Source organism: Anomaloglossus baeobatrachus, chromosome 3, assembly GCF_048569485.1.
Source record: "Anomaloglossus baeobatrachus isolate aAnoBae1 chromosome 3, aAnoBae1.hap1, whole genome shotgun sequence".
In the NCBI taxonomy this organism is placed as follows: Eukaryota; Metazoa; Chordata; class Amphibia; order Anura; family Aromobatidae; genus Anomaloglossus; species Anomaloglossus baeobatrachus.
Window position 1 is genome coordinate 383,125,130 of NC_134355.1, and position 12,403 is coordinate 383,137,532.

At 42.1% G+C, this 12,403-nt stretch overlaps 1 protein-coding gene across 5 annotated transcripts in view; it reads right to left on the reverse strand.

The window, feature by feature from the left end:
* MYO6 (myosin VI) overlaps positions 1-12,403 on the reverse strand; it is a 363,126-nt gene that overhangs the window by 60,998 nt on the left and 289,725 nt on the right. For all 5 annotated transcript variants that reach the window (XM_075340184.1, XM_075340183.1, XM_075340187.1 and 2 more), the window contains exons 24-25: positions 12,056-12,146; positions 9,143-9,293 (exon numbers count right to left, since the gene is read on the reverse strand). In XM_075340184.1, coding sequence (XP_075196299.1) covers positions 9,143-9,293; positions 12,056-12,146 — 242 coding nt within the window. The remainder of the gene's footprint in view (positions 1-9,142; positions 9,294-12,055; positions 12,147-12,403) is intronic.

Sequence of the window (12,403 nt, forward strand, 5' to 3'; positions counted from 1 at the left end):
AAATAATAATAATAATAATAATAATAGGAGGATATGTGGAGGCTCAGAGTATATAGGAGACCATGTGGGGCTCAGGTACATAAGAGGCCATCTGGGGTTAATAAAAGTTTGTAGGAGGCTATATGAGGGCTCATAATGTATACAGAAGGCTATAAAGGGCTCCTAAAGTATATAGGAGGCTATGTGGGCCTCTATGTGAGGGCTTATTATTAGGGATGAGCGAACCCGAACTGTAAACTTGGTTGATCAGCAGCTGATAAAACAGTGGTTTTATAAAAACTATAGGTAAAATATATCTTTGTACCGTGTTAGCCAGTAGAGATAAGAAAATTGTTTAGAAGAACTGAGAGTCCTCAGTGGTTGATACCTTTTAATGGCTAACTGAAAAGATGGTAATAATTGCAAGCTTTCGAGACTACTCAGGTCTCTTCATCAGGCATGGTATAACACTAAATCTCAAGAGTCACATATTTATACACAACATGTGACTCTTCAGTTTTTGTGTTATACTGAGCCTGATGAAGAGACCCGAGTAGTCTCAAAAGCTTGCAATTAAAAGGTATAAACCACTGAGGACTCTCAGTTCTTTTAAACATTTTTCTATAAAAACTATAGGAAGCAGCCCAGTAAGTGATACTGGAATCAGGGTCTCTGCCCCTACATCATGTATCTCTCAGGTGGGGTAGCAAAAACCTGGTGACAGAATCTCGTTAAGACTTTGACAAGGATAATATTTTACAGCCATATTGAAAATAATGGTTGCTGTAATACAGCCATCAGTATGAGGAATCACACAAGCATCATTTATATTCTTCAATGTTAAGGTTGTGTGCCTATAACTAAATGAAAACCAAATTAAAAACACAACTCCTAGCTGTGAAAATGACTAACATTAGTGTCTGAAGACGCATTGCAGAGAATGCCTACAAAGCAGCCATATTGCGGAACAGTACACTTTAAGACTTGTACATCCAGTAACCTTGGAAATTAAAACTACTCAATACAGACAAAATATTTCTAGCTAAGAGACAGAGATCTTTGACATTTCATGGCTATGAAGTGTAACCTTCTGTGTGCTGCAAATTCCTTCCTACCAGTGATATCGATCACAGTCTTACTTTGGGGATTGAGACAGAAAGATATTACTGGCAATTATCTCCAGGGTTTGTGGAAAGTCTGGATGAATGACGTCATGAACTGTGATATGCTGCACATAAAAATTAATGAACCATTCATTTATTTTTGTGGTTTGTTTAGTGTATACACTGGGAAAGTTCCCAGCAAATGGGGCTGTGAAGGATGACATATAAAAGGGATCCATCATTCATAGCTACCATGTTATTAAAGCATATAATGAGCATACACACTGTTTTCTGGACTTCTCAGGATGTCATAGAATGCTCAGTCATATATGTATATATATATATATATATATGTATTATACATACATACATACTAGTTGTAGTACCCGGGCGTTGCCCGGGATAGTAACTGTCTCTCTGTCTCTCTCCCAGTCTCTGTGTGTGTCGCTGTCTGTCTGTGTCTTTCTTTGTCTGTCTGTGTCTATGTCTCTGTCTGTCTGTTTCTATCTCTCTGTCTGTATTTGTATCAGTCTATCTGTCTCCATCTCTGTGTCTGTCTGCCTCTCTCTATCTCTGTGTCTGTCTCTATATGTGTGTCTGTCTGTCTCTTTCCCCGTCTGTCTCTTTCCCTATCTGTCTTTGTCTGTCTCTTTCCTGGTCTGTCTCTTTCCAAGTCTGTCTCTTTGTCCATCTGTCTCTTTGCTCATCTGTCTCTTTGCCCGTCTGTCTCTTTGCCCGTCTGTCTCTTTCCAGGGCTGTCTCTATCCAGGGCTGTCTCTTTGTTCGTCTGTCTCTTTGTCCGTCTGTCTCTTTCCCCGTCTGTCTCTTTCCAGGGCTGTCTCTTTCCAGGGCTGTCTCTTTCCAGGTATGTCTCTTTGGCCGTCTCTGTCTCTTTGGCCGTCTCTGTCTCTTTGCCCGTCTGTCTCTTTGCCCGTCTGTCTCTTTGCCCGTCTGTCTCTTTGCCCGTCTGTCTCTTTGCCCGTCTGTCTCTTTCCAGGGCTGTCTCTTTCCAGGGTTGTGTCTTTCCAGGGCTGTCTCTTTCCAGGTCTGTTTCTTTACCAGTCTGTCTCTTTGCCCGTCTGTCTCTCTCTCTCTGTCTGTCTTTTTCTGTCTCTCTCTATCCGTCTCCCCACCAACATCTTATTACCTCACACATAAGCTTCTTATACTAACATACTAACAGTTTATTTTGTTCCTATAGCAACCACTGACAGTTGCTATTAATAGCCTATAGCTCCCACCTCCATTCAGTTTAATGGAAGCAGGATTTTGGAGTAACTTTAAAGTACGGGGTTAAATTTTCCCGTCAAAACAAAGTCTATGACGTTCCCTGGGTCACATGAGGCATCTGTGCAAAATTTCATGATTGTAAATGCGACGGTGCGGATTCCTTTAGCGGACATACACACATACACACACATACATACACTGAGCTTTATATATATATATATATATATATATATATATATATATATATATACACACATTTAGCTTGGTGGCTTAGTGTTTAGCATTGTAATTTTGCAGAGTGGGTATCCTGGGTTGAAGTCTATGTTGGTATGGATTTCCTTCGGTTTCTCCCACACTCCAAAGACATACTGATAGGGAATTTAGATTCTGAGCCTCAATGGCCTCAATGGGGACAGTGATGACCATGTCTGTGAAGTGCTGTGAAATTAATGGTCCTGTATATACAAGTATTGTATATCAGCCAAATGGAAATAAGGAGACAACCTTTTGGCATTGGTCTAGTGAACCCCCAATTAGACATTTATTGTGTATGTTGGGAGTTTTCCTGACATATGCATTACACTGGAGTACTTTGTCTATCAGGACAACCCTTCTCAAAAGACAGACCCCGTGATGATCAGCAGATGGCTAAAGGTCTGTCAATAAACAAATTTTAGAGCCACTCATTTCAAACCAAGAGGTGACCCTGTAATGCACTGATCCACAACGTTTCTTATCAGGAGAACCACATTTAGCTCCGAGGCAGAGCCATGAGCCACATGCAGACCTTTTTTCTCAGAGTGGTGACATCTTGCTCCGATCCATCTCAAAGTTCTGACACCAAAAGACCTCTTTAGTGGTATAACGTCAGCCAAAACTTCACCACAAAAATTCACACTGAGGCACTGTACTTACATCCAGGGGTTCCCACCTTAGGGCTAGAACACGTAGCAAGTAAAATGGGCTGAGTGGAATGCAATAAAAAAAAAAAACGCATTCAACTCAGCTCCATGTTACTTTATGAAGCCGTTCCCATCTGAGATTTTTTTCTCAGCCCTAATCGGATTGAGAAAACAATCACAGCATGCTGCAGGTGTAATCCGATCGGTATTCACTCGCACCCATACAAGTTTATGGGTGTAAGTGAAACATTGCACTGCACTCCATGACACTGGAGTGCAGAGCAATAATCGCATCAGCTGATAATGGAGGTGCTGAGGAGATTAGTCCCTCCCTCTTTTCCGCAGCTGTGATCCGAATGCAGGATCAGATCACAGTATAATGACACTTGGCTTATGCTTGCCTTTGCCGGATATACTTCCGTATCAAGCACTCCCACAACCAGCTTCAAGTACCTCCTCGACAAATATATTAGTATTAATATGTAGTATTAACTAGTATTAATCTATGAAATTACATAATTTATCTCTAAACCCCCAAAAGGCCAGATCTGCTGTTCCTTAAGGGTCTACTCATAAATGTTACAATTTGGAGACCTGTTCTTTATTGTTGCTCATTAATCATGGTCCTATTGTGCTAAGCTGGCACACAGCCGAGCCACACATCATAGGCCCACCAGCCACATGTGGCTCACGAGACCAGGTTGGGGATCCTTACTCTAATACATGGTCATATTGAGTCATCCAGTGTGCAAATCAAAAAAGTCCATGGAGCCTCTGTTAGGAGTCTCAACACGGAAAATAGCCAGATGTCCCTCTGGGAAGGACCTAGCCAAGGAGTGGCTCTTTTTAGGAGACCACCATAACCACCATATTAAGTGACCCTTAGTTAGTCAATATCCAACTCTTGCCGAGTTTAAAGTTATGACAAGGGAAATACTAAGGCCAGGTATCCATCCACAGACAGCTGTTTCGGAGTATTGCCCCTCATCAGTGCGAAGTAAGATTCTGGCCAGGTGAGAGCAATGCTTAGTGGATCAACAGGACAAAACAATCACTGATCTCGGGGAGACCAGCCAGAGAATACACTGCCGGAGGGATATCTGGCCATTTTCCGTGTTCAGACTCCTAACAGAGGCTCCATGGACTTTTTTGATTTGCATAATTCCCAGGGGGCAATGCACCTAGGATTTCACTGTGTTGAGCACTCTCGTTGGCTGCCAGCAGTGTTTTCTCTGGCTGGTCTCTCCGAAATTATTGATTGTATTGTCTTGCGAGTCATCCAGTGGGCAGTCACTGTTATGAGTGGCCTTCTACAACGACTAATAATGTTGAAGAGGAGCTAGATCCCCGCTATGGGGATTTGTAGCCTGGGCATTTAAAAAAAATTGTTATACTGATGTGACAAGCCATTTAGAAAACCTTCAGATAAAGTATAAAAAATGTTTTTAAATAAATCACAGTCCATGCAACCCATGAACAGGCCTCAGGCCAATTTCCTATAGGTGCCATTTATAGGCTACATATTTCAGGCTCCACTTTGACTCCATTTGATATGCTGTGACTGGTCTGCAAACGCTGAACATTCTAGCCAATTTGGCTAATAAGAAATAGCATATAATGCAATTCTCTTGTATCACTGGTAGAATGACCAGATCTAATTTGTCTTAGCCATTATTTTACAATGTTTTTTCTTTTCATTATTCATATTTACACATAAATGATTTTATTTTGTTTATATCATTCATTTGCCTCCTAACTTAAATTAGATTAACTCATGTTCCCAAGCAGTAATGTACTACCCCAGCATAGCCCCCCGACTCATCCCTGGTGCACATGATCTAGGATAAGGGTTGTTTTGTCTTTAATCATACAATAAAACATAAATACGTTAATCACAGCTATGTATTGCTCTGTAAAGCTCGGTAATTACATTATTGTGTGTCACACGCTGAATCTTCACTGAATGATCAAAGTGCACCTGCGCTGCTAAGGGACTACCTCCAAGAGCAGCCAACATGACAGGCCAGCCAGCGAGCAAGCACGCCAAATGAATTAGACTCAAAATGTGATAGGACGGATGGAGAATATAGAAAAATAGATATATAAATAAAGTTGTGGCTACATTCTGACCTGCGGATGTAATAACATTCAGCCAGTGTTACATTTTGGGTGAAAGGCCTCTTTAACAAATCTATCCGAATCTCAATTTAGTTTGCAGAATAGAAAATGAAGCTTTCCATTCTATTGTAATAGACAAGTATACAAGCAGCGCAGGTGGAGGGAGAAGGAGAAGTTGATCAACTTCCTTTTCCACTGATGATGGTTTACAAATGGAATTAGGCTGATTAGCAATTAGACTCCTGCATTATGTCAAATTGCATGTATGCAGTCAGTTTGGTGTTAACGCTGCTTCAATGAAAAGTAGAAAACAAGCACAGCTGCTGTAGTGATCTGCCAGCAGCTTTACGTGCAGCTGTGTAAGGGAGAACTGTGTGCTACATTTCAGAAATCCTCATCTGGCACATAAGATGCATCTTAGCAATCCAAGAGTATAGACGTGATATCATCTCAACTCATCCATCTCATAACAAAGAAAGAAAACAAACAGAAGTATAAATCGCTAGCCACTGATTACCAAAGCGTATCTCATTAACCGTGATCATGGGCCCGGCTGTCTAATGAGGAGCCATGTTTTCCATCTTTTATAATAAACCCTCTTGAGTGCTGATATTCAAATAGTTACAGGCTTGAAACGAAATAAATGTATTACAACACCCCGGCATGCACCATGTCTGCTGAATTGTGGCTGGGCTAGACACTTATACGGATCATAGACCCTCGATTAGTAAGGCTCAACCTTTGGCAAATACCAGGGGAGTCAAAACTAATGTAGACAGGGTGTCAAGATCTACTAAAGCAAGAGGTGGCAAGGCAAAACACGGAAGACTAAATGGCTCATATTGGCCTTTTAAAAACTGTTCAGGATACTGGAAAACCTTTTGTGTAAAACACTTAAAATCAGATCAAATTTAACTTCTTCCCTGTACTGGATCTTGTAGGGTTGTTCCATGAATAAAGTTAATTTTAATCAATAGATCTTGGAATATTAGGAATTTCCACAATTGATGTGTTGAAAAAAATGTTCCTGTGCTGAGATAATCTTATATATGTGTCTCTATATGTACTGTGTAATTGATGTGTCTGACCATGCAGGAACAAGCTCCTGGACCGTTGAGGAAACAAAAGAGTATACTGAAAGCATGGGATTGCAAATGGATTGGATTGCAGGGAAATGTTTTACCTCAAAGAAAGAATTAGTTGTAATGTCTGCATACTCTCTTTTTCATCCTCCCCTGCCCAGGAGATGTGTTCTGAGCAGACCATGTTCCTGTATGGTCAGACACGGCCATTACACAATACATAGCAGTGACATATAAAAGATCTCAGCACAGTTGTTGTTGTTTTTCAACACATCCAGCTGTAAAAATTATTTTTATTTTAAGATTTATGGATTCAAATGTTCTTTATTCGTGGGACGACCCTTTTAAGCCTTGTAGGATGGTGCCCGGCTACTCTGATACTTGTAGTGCGGCAAGATTGATTAAAGGCATTACAAGACGCAGGTTTCAATGTTCCTGGAGATGGGAGTGTTGATATACCTTCACCTGTGGGTGGCGCTCATAGCATATAATGTGAGTGTTTGTTTGAGCACAGGGTCTGACAGAGAGAGAGAGACAGTCTAAAGGGGCGACGGCTTCTGGAGGAGGAGGCTGTATGTGTACTGACTGGAGTCAGTGTGTGGGTGCGCACAGTGGTGCACGCTGGAGGCCTTTGAAAGGAGAGTCAGGCCCGTACGCACCACTGGTAGTGTCAGATAGAGGTATGCTGTATTAGTTAGTGCCAAGCTGGGCCAACCTTTATTGTTATGTCATATGATGTAACGTGGTTACCATACGATGTGTTATGTGGGATCCAGGAGGCTGGAAATAAAAGCCTGGACTGTTTGGGGTCTGTGTCACTGCCATACTGAACTATAATGCCCACGGCGCTCACAACTTGGTAGAGAATGCGGTGAAACAAATGGCATGGCTGGTAGGGGCAACAGCATGACACATATGGACCTGGAAGGACGCTGGAGATTCCAGTGTACAGTTTGCTGTGGATCAGCGGGTCTACGAAGATCCCTCGTTTGCGACAAGGAGCTTTGCCTTTGGATCGGCGGGTCCATGAAAATTTTTCGTTCACTGCAGAAGCTTTGCCTGTGGATTGGTGGGTTCACAAAGACGCATGGAAACGTGAGAGCAGGTGTCAGGGTTTCGGTGGGCTCCCGAAGATTTCTAGGGCCCGAAGGTTTGGGGTGTGGCCTGTTTTTGTCATGGACTAGAGACTGTGTCACGAGTGTGGTGAGTGTCTGTAGTGACACCAACGTGTATCCTGTGGCCCTCATGAAAATAGAGGTGTCACCTGGGATAAATGGTATATAATGTACAGGCACAGAGCCTGTGTATGTGATATGCAGACTGCAGAACCTGTGTGGTGTGTAAAGGCGCTGAGCCTGCGTATATGAAATGCAGACCACAGAACCTGTGTGGTGTGTACAGGCACAGAGCCTGTGTATGTGACATGCAGGTGGAATAGCCTGTGTGTGAGTTGGCCAGAGAGTTTGTCCATTTTGAACTAGGTCTCTGAGAGCTGCAGGTGGGGACATGGTGGTTGCTCGTAGCAATTGGACAGAGTCTGTCCATTTCAGTGAATGGATTCTCAAGGACTGAGTTTCTGAGAGAGCTGCAGATGGCGGCTGGGGACATGGAATGTCCGAGTGCTGAGGTGGTTGCCCTTGGCAACAGGGACAGAAGGTCTTTCCATGTGTATGATGTCTTAGAAAGAAAGTTTCTGAGAGATAGTTGCATGTGGCAACTAAAATGTACTGACAGTGGTCCAAGGTATGATGGCCCACAATGCCCAGACCGCGGGTCTGGAGAAGAAGGGGGGGATATGTAGGATGGTGCCCGGCTACTCTGATACTTGTAGTGCCGCAAGTTCGATTAAAGGCATTACAAGAGGCAGGTTTGAATGTTGCTGGAGATGGGAGTGTCCACATACCTGCACCTGTGGGTGGAGCTCATAGCATATAATGTGAGTGTTTGTTTGACCACAGGGTCTGACTGAAAGAGACAGTTTCAGGGGGAAATGGCCCCTGGAAGGGGAGACGGCCCCTGGAAGGGGCGGTGTGTGCACTGACTCGAGTAAGTGTATGGGTGCACTCAGTGGTGCAAGCTGGAGGCCTGTGACAGGAGAGTCAGGCCTGTATGCACCACTGGTAGTGTCAGATAGAGGTATGTTGTATTAGTTAGTGCCCAGCCGGGGCCAGTCTTTATTGTTATGTCATATGATGTGTTTACCATATGATGTATTATGTGGGATTCGGGAGGCTGGAAATAAAAGCCTTATGTTCCCTGTATATGGACTGTTTGGGGTCTGTGTCACTGCCATGCCGCACTATAATGCCCAGGGCAACACAGCCTGTAGAGCTGAGTGTACAGCAGAAGCGCACTAACATAAAACATATGATCTTCCAGTACAAAATAAACTTATAGAAACCATGATAAACCGAAAACTACTTTCTGAAATAGAAACAAAATGACAGCACGTCAAATTTTCCCCGACACCCTCACCGGCATGAATCATTCCAAGCACAGTAGGCATATTATCTGTGATGAGGCTTTTTTACGAGCATTATTGAAATTTACATCTTTTTACACAATTACAGACTGCAAGTAGCCTGCCAAAGAATCTGAGTCAGGAAGTGTGAAAAATACTCATTTATTTCCTTCCTCATGCAAGTCTATTTTGCATAATGACATTTTTAGCATACAGAATGTGAGGCTTTGGGAGAAGAGAACAGACCTACTAAAGCTGTCAGCTCACCTTTATCTTCGACATGAGAGCATCGATGGACAACTCCAGGTCCTTCACCTGCTTGCTCATCTCTGGTTTCCCTTCTTTAAGCGCATTGACAACTTCATTGAATCTGATAAGCCTGGATTTCAGAGTTCGCACCTTCATTACACCTTCAATTCTTTAAAATAAAAATGGAAATAATATTTTAAAAAGGCACAAAGTATATTGCCACCACCTGAATATACTCAAGCCCCCAGTGCATCTTACCATCTCCAACTCCCTTTTATACACACTTCTTAGCGTTAAAATTACAAAACCAAGAAGTAAAAGTTGTGGGACAAGGGATATATTAATGATACGTAAACGGAAACAAAAATTTTAAAACCTCTTGATTTAATTAACACAGAGTATGGCCATTACATGCAAACTAAATGCACTTACACACCTTAGCTGCTATTAATGGTTTTTGTAAGAAATGTTTTGCCACGCAAAAGCACTTGGGTATGCAAATCACCACTCATCACAGCCCAGCATCTCGTGCGCGCTCTCCTTCACCGCAGAGCGCCGCAAGCAAGAGCGATGCTGGGCTGTGACACTGGGCTGTGACGAGTGGTGAAACTCAGCCCAAAGCCCAGTCACCCAACAAGATTGCGGTCAGCCTCGGTGATGTCGGGTCAACTGGAAGTTGACGTGACATCATCGGATCTCAGAGGTTACGGAGCCCAGGGGTCACTTCATGGGGATGAGTGGACCACAATGGCGCCACTCAGAGGCAGAAATGGCCGAAGAAGGTATTAAGAAAAAGCCTTCCCTATCAGTTTTACAGAGATGTGGCCACTACTGCAGAGTAATGAACCACCTCTTTAAGGCATGACCCCTGAAAAAGAGACCTATTAGTTTAGTTCCTTTAAAACTGATGACAATAAGGCGAGAGGGAAAACAGTTTAAATATAAATGTCCATGGTTATGCGGGATTTCTTCCCAAGGAATAGAAGTTTTAATCCCCCTAATGATGCAATACAAGTATGTCAGGAACATCCCTTCATATTTAGTGTCCATGACCCTCTATTCCTTCCCTTTGCATTTGAGTGACAGCTTTAGAGGTCTCCTGAATGGAAGACACAGCCATCCCTCAAATGTAAAAAATAGGGTCTGGGGAGCATTTAGTGCACACAGTCTGTTCTATTGGGTTCAAAACTGCAGACAGACTTCTAAAAGGGGTTGTAAAGGGACTTTTATACAGATGAACCATCCTTAGGATAGGTCATAAATATCTGTTGGATGGCAGTGTGACAACTGTCAGCCTTAACAATCTGCTGTTCCCAGTGCTGGCAGCAGCCAGATTTGCTCTGTGAACTGAGGGAACTGAATTAGTGGCTGTGACTGGATACTGCATATCTGACCCCTAATCAGTGGCATAACTAGAGTGCGATGGGCCCCGGTGCGAAATTTAGACCTGGGCCACCCTCCAGACGTTGGCCAGTAGAGCTCTAAGTCATATATATATATATATATATATATATATATATATATATATACATATATATATATATCCAGTGCATACACACACACTAGGCTGGGATAAATATAAATATATATATATATATATATATATACACATACACACATACACACCAGTATGGGCCCACACCCTGGGGGACAAATATATCTCACAATAGGGCCCAGTTTGGGAGACAAATATATATATATATATTTGTCTCCCAGACTGGGCGCTATTATATATATATATATATATATATATATATATATATATATTTGTTTCCCAGACTGGGCCCTATTGTGACATATATTTGTCCCCCCAGGGTGTGGGCCTATCCTAATATAGATATAGATATATATCAGTACATATATTTATCCCAGCCTAGTGTGTGTGTATGCACTGTATGTATATATATATATATATATATATATATATATATATATATATATATATATGTATATATATATATATATATATGCGATACATACATACACACACGCACACACAAACACTAGGCTGGGATTTTATATAGATATATATATATATATATATATATATATATATATGTCCCCCAGGCTGGCCCCTACGCTGCTGTATATATATATCTATATATGCCCCCCATACTGCATTGAACAAATAAAGCCTTCAAACTCACCTGCTCCATGGTTCTCCTGGTGGCCCCAGCGCCGACGGATCAGAGCAGTCTCATCGCGCACGCGAGATATCAAAGTTCCCAGCACTACCGCAGAGGAACAGCTGAGAGGAGCCGGCTGTTTCTCTGAATGGCGGGCGCCGGCCGCGGGCCCCAAACCTGCTCGGGCCCGGTCGCAGTGGCGACCGCTGCGACCGCGGTCGTTACGCCCCTGCCCCTAATGGTTTGAATCTAAAAGTCCCGTACAACCTCTTTACGATGTGAGTACCTCAGAGTAATTGGGGCTACTTGTTGCCAGCTTTGGCATAGAACTGAGAAGATTACCATAGAAATGCTAAAGAGATCACAAATGTCTAGCACTTCAATCCCATGGTTAATTTTTAGAACCTTGATAGAAGGAACACAAGCAGAGATGTATCCACTGCCTGTGCCACAAAAGAAATGGCATCTGCACCAATAAAAGTAGTTGTTCAAATGTAAAAACTAGATGATAGCAGCGTTATGTTTCTGTTGTTTCCAGAAAGGAAACATATCATCTACTCTGTCTACTGATTGGGATGAATTGCTCAATCTAGAAATCCGTAATGGCTGTCTCATTTCACATAGGTATCGAACACCTGTTCAAGATTACAGCCTTACGTGTCTGAAAATCAATCTGTGATTGTGAGAACAAGTTGTGGGATCAGGCTGATGGAAATAAAGGAATATATAAATAAAACAAAGTAGAAATAATGTGAAGGGTGACAGAGAAAATAGATCTGATTCTGCATGCAGGCTTCAATCTTACCGTGGTTTATGCTTCTTTCTGCAGAGCCACATCCGAATGGTCTTTTGCATCTTAATGCAAGCCGAAGCCCGATACTTAATTTTATTTTTTACTTTAAAAGAAAAACAGGAAATCAATTGGAATTGATTATTATGGAAATCAGAAGCACACAAAAAAAGCGCTATTTTTTAAATATTCACAAATCCATAGAAAGTTCCGTAAGAATATGTCAACTTTACAGAATTCACACAATACCACTCTCATCCTTTGGTTTGATTCAAACCTTTTTCATATTAAAATTTAATACATAAAGAATATAATGAAAAAAGTTCTCTTTATGTGACCCCAGACCTCAGCTTAGCCCCTTTT